Source organism: Carassius carassius, chromosome 32 (genome assembly GCF_963082965.1).
Source record: "Carassius carassius chromosome 32, fCarCar2.1, whole genome shotgun sequence".
NCBI lineage: Eukaryota > Metazoa > Chordata > Actinopteri > Cypriniformes > Cyprinidae > Carassius > Carassius carassius.
Genome location: NC_081786.1, coordinates 20,223,932 through 20,250,134, shown reverse-complemented (window position 1 = coordinate 20,250,134; position 26,203 = coordinate 20,223,932). Strand labels below are relative to the sequence as shown.

The 26,203-nt window shown below is 36.9% G+C and overlaps 2 protein-coding genes across 3 annotated transcripts in view; both read right to left on the bottom strand.

Moving 5' to 3' along the window:
• Positions 1–12,350, bottom strand: part of LOC132113387 (stAR-related lipid transfer protein 9-like) — a 52,215-nt gene extending 39,865 nt beyond the window's left edge. Inside the window, exons 1-2 of the mRNA XM_059521170.1 lie at positions 12,087–12,350; positions 7,678–7,747 (exon numbers count right to left, since the gene is read on the bottom strand). Coding sequence (XP_059377153.1) covers positions 7,678–7,747; positions 12,087–12,133 — 117 coding nt within the window. The 5' untranslated portion in view covers positions 12,134–12,350. The remainder of the gene's footprint in view (positions 1–7,677; positions 7,748–12,086) is intronic.
• Positions 12,351–13,209: 859 nt separating this feature from the next.
• Positions 13,210–26,203, bottom strand: cdan1 (codanin 1). 2 transcript variants are annotated; one of them, XM_059520708.1, is made up of 28 exons: positions 26,080–26,203; positions 24,394–25,055; positions 22,055–22,255; positions 21,785–21,975; positions 21,315–21,434; positions 20,305–20,383; positions 20,104–20,224; positions 19,919–20,028; positions 19,744–19,833; positions 19,562–19,637; positions 19,274–19,479; positions 18,548–18,680; positions 18,315–18,458; positions 18,059–18,225; positions 17,902–17,983; positions 16,956–17,045; positions 16,787–16,841; positions 16,562–16,695; positions 16,363–16,466; positions 16,105–16,254; positions 15,952–16,015; positions 15,672–15,750; positions 15,339–15,547; positions 14,640–14,747; positions 14,446–14,509; positions 14,186–14,346; positions 13,953–14,060; positions 13,210–13,833 (listed from the first exon to the last, which is right to left on the bottom strand). In XM_059520708.1, the coding sequence occupies exons 1-28, from the start codon at positions 26,173–26,175 to the stop codon at positions 13,738–13,740; spliced, it is 3,900 nt and encodes a 1,299-aa protein (XP_059376691.1). In that variant the 5' UTR covers positions 26,176–26,203; the 3' UTR covers positions 13,210–13,737. The 2 variants fall into 2 exon arrangements, with proteins under 2 accessions (XP_059376691.1, XP_059376690.1); XM_059520707.1 differs by lacking the exon at positions 26,080–26,203 and adding an exon at positions 25,745–25,999.

The window sequence follows — 26,203 nt, the reverse complement described above, 5'->3', positions numbered from 1 at the left end:
GTTAAACTGAGAAAATGTATCATTTTAAGGGAAAAATAAGTTGATTTTAAATTTCATGGCATCAACACATCTAAAAAAATGTTGGGACAAGGCCATGTTTACCACTGTGTGGCATCCCCTCTTCTTTTTATAACAGTCTGCAAACGTCTGAGGACCGAGGAGACAAGTTGCTCAAGTTTAGGAATAGAAATGTTGTCCCATTCTTGTCTAATAGAGGCTTAGCTCAACTGTCTTAGGTCTTCTTTGTTGCATTTTCCTCTTTATGATTCGCAAAATGTTTTCTATGGGCGAAAGATCTGGACTGCAGGCTGGCCATTTCAGTACCCGGATCCTTCTTCTACGCAGCCATGATGTTGTAATTGATGCAGTATGTGGTCTGGCATTGTCATGTTTCAAAATTCAAGGTCTTCCCTGAAAGAGACGACGTCTGGATAGGAGCATATGTTGTTCTAGAACTTGAAGATACCTTTCAGCATTGATGGTGCCTTTCCAGATGTGTAATCTACCCATGCCACATGCACTCATGCAACCCCATACCATCAGAGATGCAGGCTTCTGAACTGAGCACTGATAACAACTTGGGTTGTCCTTGTCCTCTTTAGTCCCGATGACATGGTGTCCCAGTTTTCCAAAAAGAACTTCAAATTTTGATGCATCTGACCACAGAACAGCTTTCACTTTGCCACAGTCCATTTTAAATGAGCCATGGCCCAGAGAAAACGCCTGCGCTTCTGTATCATGCTTAGATATGGCTTCTTTTTTGACCTATAGAGTTTTAGCAGGCAACGGCGAATGGCATGGTGGATTGTGTTCACCGGCAATGTTTTCTGGAAGTATTCCTGAGCCCATGTTGTGGTTTCCATTACAGTAGCATTCCTGTATGTGATGCAGTGCTGTCTAAGGGCCCAAAAATGACGGGTATCCAGTATGGTTTTCGGGCCTTGACCCTAACGCACAGAGATTGTTCCAGATTCTCTGAGCCTTTGGATGATATTATGCACTGTAGGTGATGATAACTTCAAACTCTTTGCAATTTTTCTCTGAGAAACTCCTTTCTGATATTGCTCCACTATTTTTTACGCAGCATTGGAGGAATTGGTGATCCTCTGAGAGATCATGTTGCCAATTGACCTACCGTATTTTTCGGACTATAAGTCGCACCTGAGTATAAGTCGCATCAGTCCAAAAATACGTCATGAGGAAAAAACATAAATAAGTCGCACCTGACTATAAGTCGCAGGACCATCCAAACTATGAAAAAAGTGCGACTTACAGTCCGGAAAATACGGTAATAAGTTGCAAATTGGTCCTCCAGCAGTTCCTTATATGTACATTTAACTTGTCTGGCCTCTTATTGCTACCTGTCCCAATTTTTTTGGAATGTGTAGCTCTCATGAAATCCAAAATGAGCCTATATTTGGCATGACATTTCAAAATGTCTCACTTTAAACATTTGCTATGTTACCTATATTCTATTGTGAATAAAATATAAGTTTATGAGATTTGTAAATTATTCCATTCCTTTTTTACTCACAATCTGTAATGTGTCCCAACTTTTTTGGAATGGGGTTTGTAGATCAGTGATATAAACACATTAGGTCTTAAGTGAAAGCAAACCGCTGAGGAAGAAAACATATGTAACGGTAATGGATCTGGGCAGCTCTTAAAGTGACAGCAGTCTAAACTTCTTGATGTCTGTCATTCATGTTAATCAGACAAAAGAGAAAACATCTCTCTCACTGCTCTTGACTAAATTGTTTTGTAACTTTAATAAGGAGAAATATATACTTAATTTACACAGTGAAGAATATGCAGTGTTTTATACTGTACGTTTGATTACTTTATACAGTGTACGTAGCATTTCTTATTTGTTCTACTGTAGATTTTATGGCCAATTGCTGGTAATTAGTTTCTTATTTTTATTTAATCATTGACTGTTTACTTGTCTATGGTGAGCTTGATTTTTTTTTAAGAGCAGGTCATATGGGTATTTGAAAAATATCTCTATTGCCGTTTGTAAGGTAGCTATTCTTCAATGTAAACAGTCTGCAAAATTGTTAATCATAAAAGTGCATGACAAATAAAGAGATTTTTTTTCTCAAAAGAAAGAGTCGACTCAGAATCACCTTAGCGAGTTGTTATATTTTTTCGAATCTTCCACCTGTTACTTGTATACGTTACTGGGTATCACATTAGCATAATCCCTGCATGCCCAAAAAATACAAACTCTCTCTGTGTCGAGAAGATGCTTTGCTCCACAATACCACAGCAATACAATTCGAACCTTTTGATGTGCTCATACTTTTACTAAGGACTGCTACTCTAATCTTGCCTTTTATGTTCGTTGGCTTCTAATCTTCTTTATTTGGACCAACAAGCATCTCTGAACCACAACCTGTAAGTATAATTGATATGTTATGTGTACATTTTTAATTAAGTGCTCAAAATATCTAGTTTTTTTTGTGTGTGTGTGTGTGTTAATATGTAATTTATATCTAGTGTAGCTTTAGGTTTCCAGGTAAAGCACTAAAGCACAAGATATTACTGTCTTAATGAAGTAGTTCTGATAATTCACTATGAACCCACTATTTCTGACATTGTTCTAATTACTTTATTTAATAATAAATAATGTAATGTAGTGGACAGACTTTATAATCTTTGTGAAAGTGCCGTTTATGTAGTTGTAAGGTTAATGCAGGGAGTAAAAGGCTGGTGCTCATGTGATACAGCTGTTCTCCATAGGGATGGGACGGTATGAAAATTTAATATCACGATTATAGTGACTAAAATTATCACGATTATCAATATTATCACGGTTTTGTTGAAACGAGATGAAAGTGTTCAAAAATAGTTGATGCTCACACTGAAAACATTTCAGCAAGTTTTATATTTAATAATCAACAAACAACTAATAAAACAAGCAACTCTATGCACTTAATTTAAAGAAAGATTAAATTCTGTGGCATTTCCTTCCTTACAATGAAAAGTGTAGAAGCATAGAAAAGCATAGAAAAGTCACTGACTTTTTTTTTTTTGACATTTCCTTCTCGAAAAAAAACAAAAAAAACATTGTGCGCTGCGCTTGCGTCAGACTGTTGCTGGCTGGACATGATTTAATAGTGAGTTATTAAAACCGCGATAATCAAACACGGTTTTAATGATAATTCATTTTTAAACGATATTACTAACCTTCAGCACATTTTATCACGGTTATCAATAAAACCGGTTATCGTCCCATCCCTAGTTCTCCATTATAATTAAAGGTTAAGACACGAAGCGTCTTTTGTCTGTCGCTCTACAGACATTACAGTAGACATATTTTGGTATTATTCATATTTTTCAAACTGTATTGTTTCATCAGTTAGTCACATCAGCACTCGGCTAACATATCCACCATAATTGTTTTGTTAAGTGTTTACAGTTTAGCAGCTAAACTTTAGCTGTGGGCATGATTCACTTGCATAAGTGTTAAAAAAAGTTTTGTCATTATTTTAAGAACTGATTGGAGCACTATATTATTGTTTTATGTATAGGTGCATGCTAGGGTTGCCAGGTTGTCGCAACAAAACCATCCCAAATCCTACTTAAAACTAGCCCAACAGTGTTTCGAGGGTAATCACCCTTTAAAAATCTTGTTCTGGGGTGTAAAATTTACGCTTTCAGTCAGGGTTCCCCTGGTAAATTCGCATTCCATTGCCTAAATATGACGTTATTGGGGTCGCTACAACATGCGACATAAAAAACAACCGCGGACTTGGCAACACAGATGGTAGCGCTCGCCAACTTGCTTAGGCACTCCTCTCCAACTAAGTGGTTAACAATCCCTCTGGGATTCACACCCATCTTTTTAAAGAATTTCTAAAGGGTTGCTTGCTGCTAGGTGGACGCTAAATAGCAATAGTGCAGCTCTTCTCAACACACTATCTAAGGTCTCATTCTTAAGTTAAATTCTGAAGTTTCATGTTCAGGGTTAGTGGCTGGATTAAATCCTCAAATATGAGCAGTAGTGTTATTTAACAACGTCACTAAAACATAAATCATATTACATCACACAACTACTCACTGGCGCCAGTGATATCATGTTCTTTGTTGAAATAATTTCACATACTTAGTTATCCGCCCAACCAAATGTTATACTGATTATACTGATTTTCCTATACAGCACTTGTAGCAGCTGATAACCCTTCATTATGATTCTTTCTCATTAAATGCTTTCACAAACTACATTAGACTTTGATAAAAGTGATTTTTTATTGAAAATCTATTTAGCTCATTTATTCGGTTACTGGGAGACCAGCCCTTTATGTGCTCAATTTTTCCACTAATAATGTTACAGTACACTGATGCCAAGAAGCAAGGCTGGGTGCCTGTAGCTTATGCCTGGGATACTCTTTAGTGGGCTCAAAAGCAACATTAATAGGAAGTAGTTAGGCTGGGAGACAAATGACTTAAGCATCCGAGCATAACCACGTCGTGAATGGACCCGTCAGCATCAAGTTATTTCCAAAAACTCAGCAAACAGAGATCGTGTATATCTCAGCTCATTATTCGTCCAGTCAAACACAATCTTCACAGCACAGCATGTGCATTTGGAGGAGCATGCAGAAACATGCCCGGGCATTGCCAACCTGTCACCCAGATAACATTACATTTGCGGTTCAGGTGTGTAAATATTCACACAATAGCAATCCTGCAGCTGACTTAATGACCTCACAATATGGCCCACAGCTTTACTAATGAGCCCCAACATTGCATTTAGCACCGTTATATTTAGACTCAATACTAATACACAAAATCAGATCTGATAATATGGCTCCACATGGCCTGGTTTCCTGAAACATTATGAAACAGGATTACATTAAGTACTATATTTTATAACATGCACGATTTGTGTTGATTGCAAGTGACGTCTACTGTTGTAAAATGAGAGATTCAAACTAAAAGTTATCAATAAATAGAATAAAATGAAAAAAAATAAAGACTGCAAGTGACGTCGTTAGCGGAAGCACAAGTGTCTGAGAGTGCAAGTCTGAGAGTGCAAGTGCAAGTCTGCAGCCAGACCCTTCTCGACCAACTTGTGTGAAAGGGGCTTTAGTTAAATATTGAAAATCATTTTCATTAAGACAAATTAAAATATGAATATTAGATGAAAAAACTTTAGTTAAACTTAAGTGAAAATCAGAAATGTTGCCCGATCAACAATTAAAATAAGTTGAATTTTACATACTAAAATGATTATAAGTAAAACTTAAATAAAATAAATTGAAGAAATATTTGTAAAGAAAAATATTTAAAAGATAAATTAAAAAAAAAGACAAAAAGCACAAACTCAACTGAAAACAAAAACTAAAAATATAAAAATAATGCTCATTCAAAATAGAAATAATAACTGTAATAATATATAAAAATACTAAAATAACACTGCATGGACGCAGAAATTTTGCTATTTTTTTCCCATTCAATGGAAGCCAATTGTCACTAAAACTGTTTGGTTAATGACAATGTTTAAAATACTTTTGTTCCACAAAAGAAAAAGAAAATTATACAGGTTTAGAATGACATAAGGGTAAGTAAATGTTGACAGAGTTTTCATTTTTGGTTGAACAATTAAACTATCTGAACTATTATATTTTACTTTATAACAAACAATCTGATCTGGGAAACATGCACTACTTTAGTACTAAACTTTCACACTATTGTACATGAAACTGTAGTTCAGACAATATGTCAAAGCATCGGTGTTAACAACTAGGCCATGGCTTTGATAACATTATGATTATTTCAACATTAAGGTGAACACAGGAATAAAGACATAATAATGAATCGTTCAGACTCCTTGGACCTCTGGATTCTCATTTCACTCTTAATGGGATTCAGTCGACTGACACACTGGGCTCATGACATTCATCACTCAGTTAATGTGACCGATCTCTGCCCCGGGACACTAATATCAAAAAGAACTATGATCTGATCATAGACCACTTATCCTCTAATGTGTGCAGCAATAACAATTAATACAATGTGAAAATGTGTTTCCTGCTGTTTTTATTGTCTGCCTTCCACACTTGTCTTCATGGCAGCCCATCTATTCCCTTGAAAACCATCTTACTTTCTTTAAAAAAACCTGATGGAAAGTAAGTCTTTATCTTGCTCACATGCTTACAGCAGGTGACCAGATGTGGCTTCTGCCATTTCATTAATCTATTAATCAAGTGCTGACTGCAAGGGAGTATTTCCTGCTTCAGAAGTAAGAGTGTGTCTATACATTTGAGACACACAGTTACATTAAAAGCCATTTCAGATATAGTCATTTGAAATAGATTTTCATTTGTAACAAAGTAAAAGTCTTTACTGTCACTCACAACTGCTGCTTCGGTCTCTTTTCCTTGACAACAATTGTGTTTATTTAGATGCAGAACATCTTTACGACAACATCAAAAATATGCTATTCAATTCCACGAACAAATCACTGTAGCGCTGTTATCTGTATCATTTCATATTAAAAGCGCAAATGAAACTACAAGCTTGCATGTCAGATCCACATCATGCTCAGCAGCAGCAGCGGCAGCTCTTAAAGTAATAGCAGCCTAATAACCTAACCTGGCTGCTGTGATGTCTGTTAATCAAAGAACAAAAGAGAAAAGAAATTACTTTTGTAGCTTTAAGAATTTATCTATATTTAATTTAGAATTCAGTGTTTAAAAACTTAATTCAATTTCTGTATATTTGCTACTTGCAAAAGAGCACAGGTAAATATGATATTTATTATAATGGGTTTATGTGAAGATTGTTTAAGTTAACTTAAATTAGTTGTTGTTATTTTTAATGCCTAGTAAATGTTACAATTGATAGCTCTCAATTATACAGTAATGTTGAATGGCTATAGTCAATGGTTAAATATTAGGAAAAAAAGAACAATTTCCTAGAGACATCAGCAATATTGGTATCAGTGATACTCACCTTCAGTCATAAAAAATGATGCCATTAAACAAACATCAAAAATATGTTGTCTATGTTGTTTCTACATTATTTTGAAGATTGAATGTGAAATTATTGCAATACAAAAGTATAAAAATTTTAATGTTGGAATTTCATAAGAAATGTGCGATTGATTAGTTAACTTTATTTTAAATCGATTGACATCACTTATATATTTTTTTATATTTATTTATGCCCTGTAGTCCCTGTAGCCATCACCACACTATTTGGTCCAGAAGCAGAGAACATCCCACCAATCAGGTTTTGAAGCTCTCTGTCAAGAATGTGTGGAATGATTTTAGAAAGTGTAAGGTAAGTGTGCTACTTGTTTAGGTGTTTGGGGTTTTCATGTGTAAAGTGGAAGGCGATAATAGCATGTTGCTTCTATAATCAAATAGGTCTATGCTTTTCATGCATGGAATAAATAAACAAGTGAGTAATCCAGCAGGAAGAGAATCATTTTCACTATAAACTTCCTGTTGCTGAGATACTGCAAGTAGCCATCTAACCCTGACACCGCCTCCTCTTTGAAGTCTTACAGCCAATGTAGCCAATGAAATGTCAACAACTGACCATTTCTAGTGCAATTTTAAAAAAAAGGTACTTTCTGGCACCCTAAGCTAAAAGATTCAACTAAATAGTTCACAAATAATCATAAATATTACGTATGAACTAATATTTAAACAAAAATGGACCTACCTTCACATTTCGGACCCTCACCACTTTGTCTTCTACTTGTACAGCTAACCGTCCTCCATCCAGACTCTCCCTGCAGAACAAAAACAAACAGACTGATATTCAAGACAGTGCTCAGAGAACTACTAAGTAAACATTTACTGTATAGAACAACCATATTCGACAAACTCTAGTGCCTAGTTAAAAGTATTTGTGACTCAAAACAGGCTAAACGCTCATTCATTACTGAACATGTGAGAGTGTAGAATAACAAGTTACCAGAGTCAGAAAATAACCAAGACTCGAGGGGAAAATGCCATTTAAAGTGTCAAATATGACCTAGTTATTTGAAATATGCAGGCCTTTGTTTTTTACACTAGTGTTCTAAAGTTGAGAGAATGTATGATTTTATTTTCTTTCTTTTTTTTAAATTCAGATTCAGTGACAACATAGACATTTACAATGTTACAAAAGATTTCTATTCATTTAAACATTATATTAATCAATGTATTCTGAAAAAAAAAATGTAAGTGCAAACATATGTAATTTTCCCCCCTAAGATAACAGTTCCAAATTGATATTATACTTTTTAGTTTTTTTCATATTGCATGGTTTGGTTCACTCCAGGTTAACTATAAACCTTCTAAAATCCTCAGAGGCATGTTTATTTGGCTGTGATCATATCCAGGCCCATATTCAGACAGGGCAGTGGAGTGAGAGGCCGGGGGTCTGGAGGATTCGTCTCCACAGTTCTGCTGCGTCGCATGAGAATGAAAACAGACAGCTGAAAAATCCTCCATGAACTGCACAGCTGAGCTGAATCAGGTGTGTGTGTGTGTGTGTGCGCACGTGCAGGATATGTGTGTCAGTATGTGAGAGAGCAGTGAGGACAGCTATGCAATCTCTACAGTATCGGGTTCCAGATAAAACTGATGCAAGAGAATGAAATCCAGTGTAGGAGCACGGCTGTATACAAATCTAAACTCTGACAACGTGTTAGTCTAAACTTCATCTTACAGTGTGTCATTTTTCAGTGTTAAAATATGTTCTCCTATTTAGTTTAATGCACACACACAACTATAAGTAAGTCATTCGTACAGTATGCGGACTTTCACACTGTGTGGCTCTGAGGTGCTTTCAAAACACTGTCAACAACAACTTCTAGTTCAACCAATGGTGTGAGTTTGTGGTGGTACTTTTTTATTGTTGATGTCGGACTAAAAATGAAATAAATTATAAATTGATTAGAATCAAGGTGTTCAGGTCTACTATGGGATATGTGTTAAACTTAAATATGAATAATAATTAACACTTCAAATTATTATTAAAATAATATCATCACTAATAACAATAGTAATAAAAATATATTATTATTGTTATTATTTATTTATTGTTTTTGCTACTTAATATTTTTTGGAAACTGTGATACACTACCATTCAAAAGCTTTGGGTATGAAAAAAAAAATTAATTAATTAATTTAAAAGAAATTTAATTAAATTGATCAGAAGTGACAGTAAAGAAATTTACACGGTTGTAAAAAGATTTATATTTCAAATGAGTGTTGTTCTTTTGAATTTTTTATTCATCAAAGAATCCGGAAAAAATATGTATAAGGATTTCCACAAAAATATTTTCTAATAATTATAATTATATTATATTAATTATATTATAATAATTAAAGAACAATTATTAATAATTTAGTACTAATAATAACAGGCAAGTAATAAGCCCCTAATACAGCATGTTAAAATGATTTCTGAGGGATCATGTGACACTGAAGACTGGAGTAATGATGCTGAAAAATCAGCTTTTCCATCCCAGGAATAAATTACTAATTAAAACATATTACATAACAATGGTGACATAAATAACAAACAGTTTTTTTTTTTCAATTGTAATATTATAAATACTAATAATATTCACTAAATTATTTTAATTAAATAAATGCAGTCAAAATCTTTCAAATCAAAAATAGTAATTACTCTAAACTGACCAGTAGTGTATATGTATCAAATACAAATTGTATTAAAAAAATACTAGGTTACTGCAACTTTGAGGATGGGTTTTTTTGACTGTTTGACTTTTTAAGCAGTAAGAACAGGGGCGTCATGCATTCATGATTTTTGAGGGGGCACATTTTTTTTTGGGGGGGGGGGGGGGGGTCGGGGGTATAAGTCATTCTACGAAAGCACTGTATAACTGATATAGGCTTATTTTTTTATTTATTTTTTTTTCCTTTTTATTCAAAACAATTCCAAACATGCTTAATATAGCAGGAAATATCTCATTTCTCAAATATGTGTAGGTAAACGCGTTTTGCACCTTTATAGATTGTTATTTGATCAATATATGGAAATGTAGTGTAATCTATTAACTACACATAAAAACCTGACTTTTTACTTAAGTGCCATATCATGCCATAAAATATTTTTAATACGACTGAATTTGCATTTAATGTAAATTTTAAATAACAATATTGTAAGATACTTATTTTAACACTTTCATTTTACAGAGAGTAAAGAACATTTACATTATCAAAAAACATTTTCATTCAGTCTAGGCAGAGTTCAGGCACTCTCAAAAACTCCCATTAAAATCACTGAAGCACTTTACATTATGAAACGAATATCTTACTTACATTCGTACGCACATCTGCACTTTTTGTTGTTTCTGATGAGAGAATTCGCTAAATAATTCAGTCAGCGAGCAAGTGAACAAAACACCGCGTTTCAGTGATGACTCTTCTGGACGTCTCTGATTGGCCATTGCGTCCATAAGCGCAACAGAATAGTTTCTGATTGGTTATCATGAAGCGTTGTACGAACGCGTCTGTCTCTGGCTCAGCGCCAGCCAGCAAACGCAGATTTGAATTTAGCAGCTGATGCTGTGCACTGAACGATCTAATCACACCGCTGTGATTGTATCAAATATATAAAAAATATTATTCTGCAATTTTTTTTTTTTGTTTGGAAGCTGCATTTAAAATCCACTTGGCTCAGAAATCTGAGGGGGCACGTGCCCCCTCACTTCGAATGGGCACGACGCCTCTGAGTAAGAACATCCTAGAAACCATTCAAAACAGCCTGGCAAATGCACTAAAAACTATTTGGAACACCTCAGCAACCAATCACAATGCCATAGTATCATTGCACAATTCTTTGAAAATGTACAAAATCAACCTATTTTCCAGTTCTGTTTGCTGCTGATAATGCAGCAGATGTTACGCACCTTTAAGCAATGGACTCTCCCACTGAATGTTCAGTGTTATGAAGCTCTTACCATGTGGGTCTGTTTCACTCTGCCAACGATGAATGGAAGCCCTACCCACAACCACAACAGCCTGCTTCGCCTGACACTGTATGTGTGTGTACAAACCTCTGCCTAGAAACGGTGCATTTTAAAACATAATCAGTGGAAAGAAAAAATAACTCTCGTAATGAGGAGAACATGTTTACAAACTTGGATTTCTGTGCCATTCCCACACAATTCCTGCCATCTGCAGCAGCTAAAACTCTGAACTCAAACAGAAGTCTTTTTTTTACAAAAGCACAAAGAGCATAAAGTCACATATTTATTATGCGCATACTCATAAAACCAACGGCTGCCTGTTAAAAAGCAATCTTCATTTGCACAATAGAGACGGACAGCCATGAAGTCGTCCTTTGTGATGCACACTTCAGGGAGACTCTTTAAATGTCAAGGCTAGCAGCTCCGGCCAGACACACGCACACAGCTTTGTGTGTCAATCTGGGAGGAGTTTCTTTACTCCCCTGTCCAGGACCCACATACTGTAGTAATTTGGCTAATGCTGCAGGGTGGGGCAGTGGGCTCTCTTGGGTAAAACTCTGTATACAGGATACCCCCCTTTTTTAAAAAAGTTAAAGCAAAACACATCCATTAGATTTTAGTGATGCAACACATTTGTAATGCAATTCTGTAAAATTGATACAAACAGGACATTACAATTATACAGTACTGTCAGTTTTGGGGGAAGGGGTTTTAGGGGATTCAAGGAGATTTTTGATGATTATAGTACATTTATCGTGAACAAAAACAGCGTTGATCATCATAACATGCATTGTCTTCATGTGTGCACTGCTTATGCATAATATATTTAATGCATCGTTATGCGTTGTTTATGAAAACGCTATCATTTATTTGACGTTTTAAAAGTTTAATTACTTGTATAGTAGATCATATAGATTTGCAATATAATGAGATGTGTAGATGCAAAGCTCACGCGATAGTTTTATTGAATGGCAGTTTATTTGTTTCAGTTGGCGTTCAGTCAGCGCAGGTCTATTCCCAGACATAGCAACAGCACCATCAACTCAGTGCTGTTTATGAACTCAATATGACTGTATTCAGCAGTTTTATCACGAGCTTTTACAGATAAATAATGCAACATAAGATTCAAGAAAGCTTATCGTACCTGGAGTTCAGCGGACGGACTCGAATCGCGACTTTCACGTTTGCCATTCGTTTGACACCGGGCGGAGGAGGGAAACGATGAGTTTAAGTTCAGCTGACCGTTAGAGTCCATTTATTAAATCCCTCCAGAGCACTGAATTATTCCGAGCAGGGTGAGGAAACCAAGTTTTTCGGGTCATGTTATTTATATCGTCTAGACAATCACAGAGCTCATCATAAAGCCGCGGCCGCAGTTGCACTGCGCTGAAACTTCCTGCCGTCTCTACTGAAGGCGAGGTTACGAATCATACTACGGCGAAGGCTTCGCTCATGAATATTAATAAGGCAGGACGACGTTAGTTCCCATGGTTCTTTCCGATTTGCTGAACGAACCTTGAATTTTGAATAAGGCGGGGCTTAGATTTTTACTGGTCAATCCTGGAAGCAACTTCAGTATAACTTTAATATTCATGAGGCAGGCCATCGCCATAGTAGAAAACTTTGGAAAAAGAAACAAAGGCGAGGTGTTCGCCTGAAGGCACGCATTAACTACACGTCTCTGCTTTATTATAATCTCGTGTACGCTAATTAGGCCAATAGTTTTTCCGCTTTTAAAAGCATATGCACGAATGTTTAAAATGAAGGGCTCTGTAAGATTTTTCTAAAATAAATTAATAAATTTATTCAGCAAATAAAAAATTGTTTAAAAATCACACTTATCTCTGGCAAATAACTGCTTTATTGTTGAATGCTGTTCATTATCACCGTTTCTACAAAATTATTAAGCAGCACAAATGTTTTCAAAATTACAAGAATAAATGTTTCTTGAGCATCAAATTAGCATATTATAATTATTAGAATAGAATATCTATATTAAAATATCTTCCTAGTCATATTATATTTCTGAAAGATTATGAGACTCGGAAAAGTGGAGTAATGGCCTGTGAAAATTTAGCTTCACCTTCACTGGAGTAATTCGTGACACGGAGAGTCATTACTTCTACAGAGAAAAATAATTATATTACCCCGATTTCTCCGTTTTATACATTTCTTATTTCCATTTTAAAATGGTCAGTTCCCATGAAATTCGTCAAAAGAGCAGCCTAGCTGAGCTATAAATCTAACACATTAAAGACACTTTGACATTATTCACAAAATTACATTTTATTACATTAGATAGGTTTAGCATTAATCAGATGAAAACATTGTCCAACATTAACAAAGTGCAAATCTTCCGCAAATATAGACTAAGAAAAGCATACAAACAGACACACTCATCAACCAACAAGCAGAAAAACATTTACATGCACTTAAAACAAATAAATAGGATTTCATAAATGACAAGAAAGCACAGTGAATGGTCTTTATCTTTTTCTACTTTGAGGCAGCACGAGAGAAAACTGGCAAAGCCCTGCTAAAATTTCCCCACAAAATGTGTTTTAAGGTTTATAATCCATCAATGGCTTGTCTTATCAAATCAGCATTTTTAAGCAGCAAATACTCTCCTTGCAACTAATAAATCAGACTTTAAAATATTTTTAAAATCATATATATTGCAGGTTTAAGCATTATTGTGTTCAAATATGCATCACTTGCTGTCTGTTAATACAATAGTGTTTGGCTGGGATTCATGTGTACAGTTGGTAATGTAGATGACTGTGTCCCCCTGGTGGTCACTGAGAGACCTGCAGAATATCCCTGTGGTTTGGCAGTGAAGGCAATGGGAACTGGGTGCCCAAAGAGAGCTGCTGAAACTTCTCTGCAGACTCCTACAAAAGCAAATGAGAAAAGCCATCAGACTGTGATTTGTGAGAATTCCAGCCTCAAAACGTAATGTTTTGCTCTCTCTAAAAAGAGTTAACACATATCATATGCAAGAAGCAATTACCGCTGGCCAAGATAACGCTGACAACTTTTGCCAGTTAGTGCCCACTTCCTCCTCTCCTAAAAGACCCCTCTCTATTAGCTGTCTTATCAGGAACAGGTAGTCAGTCCTCTGGGATATTAAAAGATAAAACAATTTAAATCACCAATTCACCAATGTTTTTAGTTTTAATGCAGAATAAGGGTTATATTTACAAGCAAACTGCATCAACTACAAGATTAAATCAGCGGTTATACCTCACTATCTGTGGCACTTAAAATGGCAGTCAAAGTGGGTTCACTTAGGAGAAGATGCAAAGGCGGAGAGGGAGTCTGAGACCACAGAACTAGAAACTTTTCCAGAAGAGCAGGTCTCTTGTTACCCTCGGCTGAGGAGACAAGTGGCAGCTCCCCGGATACTGCACATGGAAACAAACCCAAACAGACACAATAGGATATTAATTATGTACAGAATTGACTATGTTCTTTTCTCAATTTTCCATTAATTGCACTCTCACCAAGTTTGCAGGCAAGCTGAACAGTACAACGCAACAACATCTGCTCAACCACGGGGGAGAGGAGCTAGAAAAAAGACCAGGACAAAGGAAAGACTGTGTAAGTGTAGTAAACAGTTCAAAATAAAGTATTAAAACATTGAATGATGTGGATTATAAAGTTTTGAATCAAGTACGCTTGAAGGGGTTCTGATTACTTTTCTGCATCCAAGTGTTTGTCCCACTCTGTCCAGCAGAGACTCGATCTGATGAACAGTGTAAACTTCCTCATCAGATCTGGGTCCTACAGCAACACTTAAAACCTCCTGAAACGAGACAACATGGTTTACATTTACATTTATCCATTTAGCTGACGCTTTTATCCAAAGCGACTTACAATTGCTATATATGTCAGAGGTCGTACGCCTCTGGAGCAACTAGGGGTTAAGTGTCTTGCTCAGGGACACATTGGTGTCTCACAGTGGATTCGAACCCGAGTCTCTCACACCAAAGACGTGTGTCTTATCCACTGCGCCAACACCACCCCATTGTTTGTGATCTGACTCACATTTGAAAATGTGAATTACAATAGGTTTACTCATTGCTTTCTTGTTACAACTGTTGTATAAGTAGTAATACAGATTATTTTAACTTTAAAATAATTTAAATAGCTTTAGGTTTAATTTTCAAAAAAAAAAAAAAAACTTCTGATAAGGTCTAAGAAATAATAAAAAAAAAATGTTTCACTGAGTAATTGTGTGAATTGTGTGTTTACTTTCAGCAATTGTGTGGAGGTCTCATTTCTCACCATTAAATTATATTTTGTATAAATCACCATCAGAAATCCACCAATCCACCAATGAATCTGTTTTAACTAGTTTGTACAACTTTTCTGACACCCAATTAGCAATAATCACCTTTATTTCAATCATGACTTGTGAACCCAGTGGAACTTTATGGATGCAGTCTGAAACACAAGAGGGCCCAGCACTAAGCCCTGAGGTACTCTTTTGGACCTGCTGACTCCTGCTCAATCCCTCGCCCTCTTCAGCATCCAAACTGATGGATGAGGGCACACTCTTCATCACCCTATCAAAAGCACTCTTCCACTCCCTCTTCAGCAGTGCTGAGGGATAAATTCAAATGGTTAATTCAAATCCTTTAAAAAAAAGAAAAAAAAACACCTTCCTACAAAATAAGTAATAGAGCATTTGCCATTTTAAAATGTCACTAAAATTAGACTTCACTACTTGTGATGTTGGAGGAGAGCCAGCTGCAAGCCTTTTCTGTAGCCAAACGGGTGGTGATGCTCTCAGCAGTGGTCAGGATCTAAACCACATCATAAAATATTAATCACATAGCAAAGTAACTAAATTAACTTAAATAATTTTTTCTAAAATTAATCAGGAAATGAAATGACAAAAAAAGTAATTCTGTACAACACTATACACCCAAGACAAACACTGTATTTGAGCACTGCAACAGGATTTTAAATGGACTGAATTGATTAATAGTAACTGTTTTACTCACAGAAGGAGAGGTCTCCAGAGGAAGAAGTACTCGGACAGCTCCAGGGGCATTTTCACTGCAGAACCTATCATGAGAGGATGTGATCGAGGACAACTAGTCCAAAACACGTCCAACAACATGATATATATGTAATGAGAGAAGAGAGCTGCTGACCTGGTTGCTGTATCTAGAGCCTGCATGCCTGCGTCACACAGCTGAGCACAGATAGAATCGTTTAACTTGGCCGTGTTGACACCCTCCAAACCCAAACTATCTCTGAGAGTTTTCTCTCCACCCTTCACGAGCTCCAACACAAGCGTAGCCCTACCACACAGAGTTAGGAAAATAGGAATGATGAAAACCAAATCTTAAATGATTTACACAGACTAACATACAGAATAAGACAAACTGATTAAACAGTGAGAGACTGACTTGATGTGTTTGACGCAGTTGGATCCGACTCTCTCAGCAACAAACTCTACAGTCCGTCTGAGAGATGGGGGCTGGTTGTGAAAGAAGGCCTGTTCCAGGTCAACCTATGGAAAAACACATGGAAAAACATGAACAGCCACACATGGACGACATGCCCTTAATTCTTCTACAGATGGGAGGCATTTTGCTGGCAGTGTACCTGAAGTTTCTGCTGTGAACGGGTGGTGGATGGTCCCCTCAGTTCTGCAGATGTGGGGGTGATCTTGCGAATTAAGCCTCCGCTCTTGGATGTACTACCAGCAACAAAAGCAGCAAGCAGCTTACGAAACTCCCCTGCCAAAAGAATGACAAAGATACATCCATCACCCTCAACTGGAATTTTAAGCCACTTATTTTTTTTTCTCCCCGAACAGTTCACTCTCACCTAAATATGGACAGCAAGTGTAGAGAAGCTGTTGGTCCACTAACGGGAGGGTGTCCTGGAAAGTAAATATACAGTATTATACACATTGCCAACTCAGAAAAAAGGAAAGATAAATAAACACAGGAAAAAGTTAAAGGTACCCAGAGCAAAAAATCAGAGACCCACTCACCAGCCCCTGAGAGCTTGGAATATTCTCCAGTTCTTTAACATCTTCCTTTAGATCTGTGCTAAAGAAGAGATCTTCAGGGAAGATAGGGATCTAAAAGAGACAATTACAGAAAGTTTTGACAGGTTCATAGCCTATCTTCTTTGACAAGGCTGCACAATTTGGTCAATTGTGATATGATAAACAGTGTATGCAAAACAAACTATCAAATGATGCCTTGAATTAATTATGAAATAAGTCATTTTTAGTTCAGTCGCTTTTGACCAAACTCAGATTTCTTTCAGTTAGCAAAAGCAAAAAAGAACCCAGTTAACTTTCCAATCCATTCACGCCTGCTTTTACTCTAAAAGTAGATTCAGATCACTGTTTAAGAGCATTTTGGGTACATTTTTGAATTTTTTTTTATATTTTTAGACTTTATAATAAATGATGGCATGGACTGTTGTGTCATAAGTAGGGGTCAACCTATTATCTGTGCCGATTTTAAATATTTTATGGTTATCGGTATGGATCATTTTCAATATCGATTTGGCATTAAAATAATTGAAAAGCATTTAATGAAAGTTTTTGTCAGAGCCCTTGTTATTCTTAATTTTGACATTAATTTTAATTTTTTACCAGACATTTGTCGATTCAAAATATCGGTCTTACTTGATCTGTAATAATCAATGTGGGCATCAGCCCTGAAACACATATAGCTGTTGACCCCTAGTCATAAGTAATAAGTAAATTTGTCTAACTTTACACACAGTTGTACACATTAGAGGTCTCTGACTACAACAGTAGCATAGTAGCAATAGCTTTCACCCTGGTGTCAAATTTAAACAAATCAGCAGTGTCTCTACTCTGTGTCTTAGATAGCAGCGTTCTGCTGTTTGGCAACATCACACATTAAAATATTTTTTACGCAATTTCAATCAATTTTAGAACCTCACTTGAGTTATCTCACCTGGAAGAGCCAGCCCAAAACTGCCACCATGAGCAGCTGATTCATGTAACACAGCTCCCCTCCTCGACCCAATACCATCCTCCTGACACACACACAACCGTAATTAACAACACAAATCACACGCAGAGATCATCTTTGACGTACATCTCAAACTCACTTGTAGATCTGGAGCAGAAGGCACAGAGCAGTCCTGTAAAAAGGAAGAAGTGGGCCAATGTAATCCAGCATGGACAGGAACTCCACTATCCAGGGCACTGTCAAAATGGTGCGTCTCCTATGCACTGAACTCCTCAACACCGCACACACATCAAGCACTGGAGAACTCTTGACAATATACGTATATAAAACCAAATTAGGCTGTGAAACATAGCTTCTAGGGCCAAAATAAAATCTTGCCCTTATACAATCCTTACCTTGATCCGCAGAGTGATCGCAGTGTCCTGTATGTCTCTCGACGGCAGCTCAGAGGTCTGGTAAGGCAGGAAAGAGATGAAGCCCAAAAACTTGGCCAGAAGTCGAGCCGTGAGAAGCACAGAGGAGAAACGCTGCTTCTCATCCTAAAACAAAGACCACAGATGTGCATTTTAAACCCATTCAAGCCTCTGATTACTGTAGAGCATGTGAATATTTTGCTTTCTGCTCTAACCTGCTGCTCCATGTCTCCATCACCCGTCTCCTCTCCCCGGGCAGGGCTGGCGTCTGGACCGAGGATGGACACCTCATCTAGCTTCAGCAGCTGCTGACACAGACCATCTTTCAGATGCTGGTTTAGCTGACAGCTAGTATAAAGATGACAGGAATTAGAGCCAAGCACCAAAACACTTAATGAATCCATTAACTCAAAATTAAAGTGTTTAATCTATTATTAACTTTGACATACGGCACTGTACTCCTAAAAGCTGACAAAATGTACTTTAAGCAAGTATATACTAGTGTTAAGGGTCAATAATTTTTTTTTCCAAGAAATTAATACTTGGATAAGCAAAAAAAAAAACAGTTCCTCAAAAATATTATGCAACAACAGTTTTCCACAATAAAAAACTAATAAATGTTTCTTGAGCACCAAATCAGCATATTTGAATGATTTCTGAAAGATTATGTGACACTGATGACTAGAGTTATTTTAAATTGTCATTTCACAATATTACAGTTACTATATTTTTAATTTAATGTAGCTCTGGTGGGTTTTTCCACTGCTTTAACCCAGCATTTTTCTGTGCTGTGATGTTAAATGAATAACTATTCGCTGTTTACAAAGAGATAAGCAATTTGATTAGTCCTGCGCACTTCCCGTTTCAACAAAAAATGTCAACAGGAAATTAAACTGCACTCAAACTTCGAAAAGTTCAAGGCCTGTGTCAACAACATTTACCAGCTGGCAGTTTGTAGGAAGCACTTGAAGAACTCCTGATGACCAGGAAAGGATGGTGGAGGGCAGGGACCAATGAGTCCTTGAGGCTGGACCAGACGCTGCTGCAGGCGCTTCAGACGACCCAGGCTGTCTGCTCCCAGCATGCCGAGCAAATCAGCATCAGGGGCATCACTGGAGGACCCCAGCACACAAGAACCTTTGCACATCTAGAGCAGAAATGGAAAGAATTTAAAACAGCCAGACAGAGGATAAGAATAAATGTCAGAATAATCATTCATTGTGGCTCACCTGGATCAGCTGCTTCTGGAAGAGTCTAGCAAAGTGAGAGTGGCTTCCTGCTGCTGTGAGCTGACTGACCATCATTCTGTGGGTATAAGAAAATATTAAAATAGGAATAACAATCAAAATGATTTGGGGAGGATATGTATATCATACCAAAAGAGAATAAAATGTCCAAAAAAAAAAGTCACCTGACTCTACTGCCTAATGCAGCCTCAAAATCCCAGCCAGGTTCTTTGTGAGAGTCCTCCCATTCTCTGAGAAAACCGTAAAACACATCCCTACAAAAGCAGAAAGCATAACATGAACCATATCAAACTGATAACGTCACATATGTCTGAAAAAGATTCATGGTTTGCAGTGTACCTTTGCTTTTTAAAGGTGTGGAAGGCCCTGTCACTGCTAAAATTGGAGCGGTTGTCTGTGGCGGGCTGGAACGGGACTGAATGAACGAACAAAGGTGGACTGGGGAGCACCTGAGAAAGTGTGGGGATTATTCAGTGCGAGCTTTCAAAGGGTAACGTATTGGTTGTTTTCAAACTATTGCTTACTTTAGCTGTGCAGTTGTCCTGAGCTTGTGCCAGACGATCTTTCAGCGATGAGGAGAAAGTCCCGACTCTCTCATTCTCAGACAGAAGCCGTAGCGTGCATTTGTCCAGGTGTGAGACCAACCTGACCAACAGAGAAGACAGACAGTCAGACTCTCTGAGACCGATTTGAGTGAGCAGTAATTAAACAATAACCAGACTTACTCAAACTGATTCTCCAACACCCTCACAGAAAAATACACACAGTTGTGGACATTTCCCAGGTAAGCTTTCTCCAACACATCTGCATGAACATAAAGAACAGCACACAGATCAAATTCATCATCATCACAGACCTTAAGCAGTGTAGCGCAAAATTGATTTTTGACAGGAATTAAACTAAGGCTGTAAGGGACGGAATAAATTATTGTACTGTGGTTTAACAACATAATTGTTCAGCTGGTGAAATGTCTTTCGTAAAACTATTTCAGTTGACAGTCCATAAAAGCAGTTTTGGGGAAGTTGTGAAAATTATAGGTTGTAGGACTTTTATTTAGTGCAAAACACATTTTAAAGACTGTAAGTCTATCCTTCAAAGCATTGTTTTTTATCTGTATAAAATTCAATATTGTGTCTAATCTCTACAAGGTTTATTATTCATTTTGAGATTTTCATTCTCAAACCTAGAATAAATATTTAACAAGCACAGTGATGCAATTATGTAGCATATATAATTTTTTTAAATCCACACTTTAAAATCCATAAACTGAATCCATTCTATATGATGATACAACGACAATAATATACATATGATTATTAATTATAATAAGTTGTATATCAGGATTAATATAATTATAATTAAGTTATTAATATAGATTATATAATAGTACTATTATCAAAACACATTATTACTATTATAATATCTGCTTAATTTATAAATTAACTCAAGCAAAATATTACTAATAATTGCAATAATACCATTTACTGTAAAATACACTGAGTTTAAGAAATTTACTTTATTGGACAGTACAATTTTAAAAAGATGACAAAAGATGATCATAAATGTTATAAATAGGAGCTTTCAGCAAAGAATAATGTATGAGTAATGCATTTTTAAAGCTTATGATAAAAAAACCCATCCTTATGACATTCCTTCAGCGTGATTTATCATGTTGTCGAAAAACTTGAAGGATTAAATAATCTTTAAATTACTGATAGTTTGCGCTCAAACTCACCTGGGCTGTCTTCACATAAACTGTTTCCTTCCTCCCCAGATTCAGAGACAGACACGCCATGAGATGTCAAGAGCTGCAGCACGAAGAACAGCTCCAGGAAGACACAAGGAACCAGGTTCTCTAGAAGCAAAACACATTCAACTTTAAAACAGACTTCATCTTATTCTTATGAAAATATATGCCACAGTTCAAAAGTTTAGGGTAAGATTTTATTACTTTTTTTTCTTAAGAAACAGGGGGCTTAAAAATTATGTATTGATATATGTGTATATATGTATCTCCCTGCTGAATAAAATCATTCATTTCTTAAAAAAAAAAAAATCACTGAACCCAATATTTTGAGTAGATATATATTCCTTTCAGTATTAAACTGATTTTCGCAAATATAAAAAATAAATAAATAAAGGAGCAAACTTTGATCAGCTGTAAAAGATTACAGCTGTATACGGCACCCTCTAGAGGCCATTCACCTGAAATGCAGGTACAGTACAGCTCTGCTAAGAGATCCAGCTCTGATTTCTGTGTCACTTTGCTTGGATCAGGGCAAGGTGACTGAGGGTCAGGGGTCACCTTTGACCCCTGTCTGTGCAATGTTTTGGTTGGGGTACAGATGGCAGGGGTGGTTTTCAGTGGGGAGCTGGTCTGCTGGGCAAGTTTAGACCTAAAGAAAACAAGAGGACAATTAGTGACAGATAAACACAGGGATATTATTCAAATTAAATATTACAGCCCAAACATACCTTTCTCTCCTAAGCAACTCTCTCTCTTCCTGCAGACTGTGAGGGCTGCCAGAGGTGAGTTTGGCCCCATCACTCTCTGGTATGGCAGGGGGGCTGGCAGGGAGGCTGAGCGGGGTGGATGTGAAGCAGCTCTTAGGTTTGGAGTTAGGCCGCTCAGCACTTACGGGAGTTGGGTTGATTCTCCGAGAAGGTTTGGTTGCTCTGGAAAAGCAGAAGAAAAGTTTTCATTTATCTTTCATATTATATTTATCATGAAATTGCAATAAATACACATATGCACCACTAACTAGAACATTCAAAGGATGTGCAAAAAAAACAAAAAAAACAGGGAAACTAACCATTTTTTTCGTCAAGGTCAATGCCTAATTTTTCACATAATTTACCTTTATTCCACATCGCTCTGTCCCTTCTCTGAAAAACGTGCTGATCATTTCCTGCTTTTATGAAGCCCCTGCCTCAGAAATAAGCAATGGGCTCTGATTGGTTAGCTGGCCTAGTGTGACTGTGTTGTGATTGGCTAAATCACCTCTAGTGCTCATCTAAAATGGTCCAAGAACTGGCAACTTAAACAGGGTTTGTACAGATACGGCAAAATACAATTCCAGGACTTTCAACGACTTGCACTACTTTTTTGGTTTTCAAGGACTAAAATCAGATCTCACTTATTAATCAATGTTGTTATTATCTTTCAAATTCTAATAAATAAACTAATGAAATAAACATGGTACAAATAAAGTGCAGCACATGCAAAGAATGCAGTTACTTTGGCAACTTTAACATTTGAAAGGATACTCCGGCAAAGTTACGGCTTTCCTTATTTCCTAACAGATTTTTTTTTCAGGAATATATGATTGACCTGGAGAATGAAAGCAATGTCATACACTTAGAAAATTATGAGCTTTATCATGCTCAAAGGCACTAAGGAAATTTTTAAAACCGCAGCTTTTTGTACGTGGTTAGGCCATTCGGCCACAGGCAAACGCAGTGCCAGGTTACTGAAACCGAAAAAATTTTAAAACGCCTGCCAGGGTGAAGATTTCCAAAAACTCTGGTTGCAGTGTTATCGTATAGACAGAGAAGCGAGTTTTTGGATTGTGAGATCAGAGCCTGCGTTGTTATCTCCACCTACTAGAAACTTTTTCAGGCTTCTGATTGGCCAACATGGCTTTACGGTTGAGATTATATTAGTCACCTGTTGGTTTGGCATGCTCTTTACAGTGTATCATAGCATGTGTTTGCGTTTCATGTGGACGGAGATTTTGTGTTGACATGGTCTTAGTTTACAAGAAGAGACAAAATGCAGACACTTGGTTCACTAGAACAAGACAATGTTTGAATACTTTAAGTATTTATTTTCAAATGACAACATATTTGTCTTTTAAATCACAAAAATTAAAACAATGCGGTTGTATTTTGTAAAGTTTTAACTGATCTAGTGGTTAACTAATGATTAATTTGCTAATCAAGTAATCTGATTATTTTGACAATTGAGTAATCTGATCTTTTTTAGTAATACAAATAGAACAAAGTGAAAAAACAGGCTTTAATATGACTATATTAATATATTAAGTAAAGATGAGGCAATGATAATTGGCCTAAATTAAAGTTTTAAAACCAAGTACATCGTTTTATTGAACAACACCATTAAATACATAATGTAATATGCCTATATTATAACAAATACGGCAGACCGCTCAAACGGTCTGGTGATGTTTCATATGATTCAACCATGTTTATATCCATTTAATTTTCAATTTTGACCACATGCAAAGTCAAAGACTTTTATTTTGAAATCGCAATGTAAAATAAATCACATATTTAGAAATATGTTCTCAGTGTTGGCATAGGTTTAAATGATTTACATTAAAAATCAAGTGAGTTCTCCCAGATGAACATTAAGCAACCCAAACTCACAGCATAAGCAGAGGAAGAGTTTAGCCCACTGATCTATAAAATAGATATATCAGTGGTTTAGCCCCTTTCACACATACAGTCTTTACTGGTAAAATTATCTTTTTCAAAAATCCCGTTCTCATGGGGATGACATGATAACTCTGAGCCGTTTACAAAGCTCCGCTGCTTTTTATATAGCTTTTCTATGTAAATATGATGCTAAATGAAAATCTTTGACCATTGTGCCTCACAGCTTTTTCACCACGCTCGAGACCCAGGCTTCTTTTTCCATTCAGCAGCTAGTGTGCGTCCCGTGTTTATAGGACCAAAAACTTCTGAGCCGGTGCCGGAGAACTTTAAGCCCTGTATATAGGTTTTTTAGTTTTTTTTTAAACCAACATTAATACATAACTGATACTAATATTAGTCACTGACTCCTTACTTACACTGGTGAAGACTGGGCGGCACCCACTGGTGGAAAGTCCTCCAAATTATTGAAGTTGAGCTGCACCGGTGCTGGAGGTGACACTGGTTCAGTCCTCCCCACACCTCTGCTCCTCCTGCCTCCTCCATCCCAGCGAATTCCTTCCTCCGACGCAGCACTGCGAGTTCCCGTCTGGCGGCCGGGTGCACCCCCCCCAAACCCCCCGCTCCTCCTGCGGCCTCTGTGCTGCGTCTCTGGGGGTGATGTCATGAAGTCGCCAAGGCTGGGACGCTGGGCGGAGCGGCGCTCAGAGAGGGTGCTGCGGGGAGCAGGGCTCCAGACAGAGCTGAAGGAAGGGCTACTGAGGGCACTGATGCCACTCAAACAATGAGAGCCGGTAAATGGGGTCTCCTGCTCACTCCTCTCACTCACCGGGGACACAGACGGGGCAGGAGAGAAGAGCTGGACTCGACTGCCGCTGCGTGAAGTCTGAATTGGTGTGGATTTGTTGCCTCTCCGAGAAAAGTCCTGAGTCCTGACAGATCTGGAGGTGCTGGGGGTCTTGGCAGGCGTGGTGGGGCCATGGGTCAAAGTCTGACTGCTCTGATCACGCAAAAAATTCAATAGGAAAGGCACAAACTCCTCTTTGCTGAACTTGAATGGAAAGTTTTGGGATTCACAAACCTGGCAAGAAAAAAAGAATCAAATTTAAGTCATGATCCAAGACACTAGAATTGAATACACTACAAACTGAGCCCCAAAAAGCTACCAATAAATAATGCAGAGACAACATTTTAGTTATCCATATTAATTTCTTAACTGAATCAAATTAAATGTTAATGTAATCACAATAAATAAAACCTCATGCAAGTTGTATGACACTTTATGAAATAATAAACCTCAAACAAGTTACTTGTGTGTTTACAGCAAAAAAAAATTTGATTTTTATTTGGATATTTTGTATGAAATTTCTCCACTTCATATTACATTATCAGTGCTCTTATCGTTAACTGAAACTAAAACCTTTTCATTAACTTAAATTTAGAAATAAAATATAAAAATAAATAAACAAATACGTAACCCCTAAAGAAAAGTTAGAAATGCGTTTGCAACTAACTAAAATAAGTTAAATAAAATAAAACAACTAAAACTGAAACAAAGTTAAAAATAGGATAAAGATAAATAGAATTTAATAGTAATGAAAAAGTTCATAAACTCACTAAAACGAAATTATAAAAAACTCTTTCAAAACACAGTATTACTAAATACTACTAAAACATTACTGTACGTTATATACCGCGTTAAAAAAACAGTTTTTATTCTGACACAAAAATTAATTCAGTTATCTTAAGTAAATGTTATATTGAACTAACTTTACTCTCAATCAAAACAAATATACCAACTTGGAAGGTAATGTGTATTAAAATATATGTATTTTCCCCAAAACCTGTTTTTAATTTTCCACCAAACAGAAACTTGCTGATGACAGCGTTCCTGCTTATCCCTCGGAGAGGTTCTGTGGCAGTTATCATAAAATAACCAACAAAACTGTAAACATCCAGCTCTAAAATAAAGCGACTCCTTAATGTTTGTTTGCTAACGCAGCTATAAATTAGCTGACTGTATTTCAGGAGAACAATCTCTCTTCCACTCGACCACGCAGTGACAGTAAGACACCGCAGCACTAGTGAGAAAGTACAGCTCTTACGTGTCGTCCTCTGAGCCAGAGCACAGCCTCGCCTAACTCCACTTTACTGAGCAGCAACGATTCCAAAAGAGCCGCCATTCTGCTCGGAGGATCCATGGAGGATCAGGACAGTGACGAGCCTCGG

Bases quoted from the DNA above. Each gene is read 5' to 3' on its own strand.
- cdan1 (XM_059520707.1), bottom strand. From the start codon at position 25,903: ATGATAACTGCCACAGAACCTCTCCGAGGGATAAGCAGGAACGCTGTC. The intron at 25,056-25,744 runs GTTAGTTCAATA...TTTTCTTGCCAG, and splicing joins TTGTTTTGATTGAGAGTAAA to GTTTGTGAATCCCAAAACTT. The intron at 17,046-17,901 runs GTGAGATAACTC...TGTCTCTTTTAG, and splicing joins TTTTGGGCTGGCTCTTCCAG to ATCCCTATCTTCCCTGAAGA.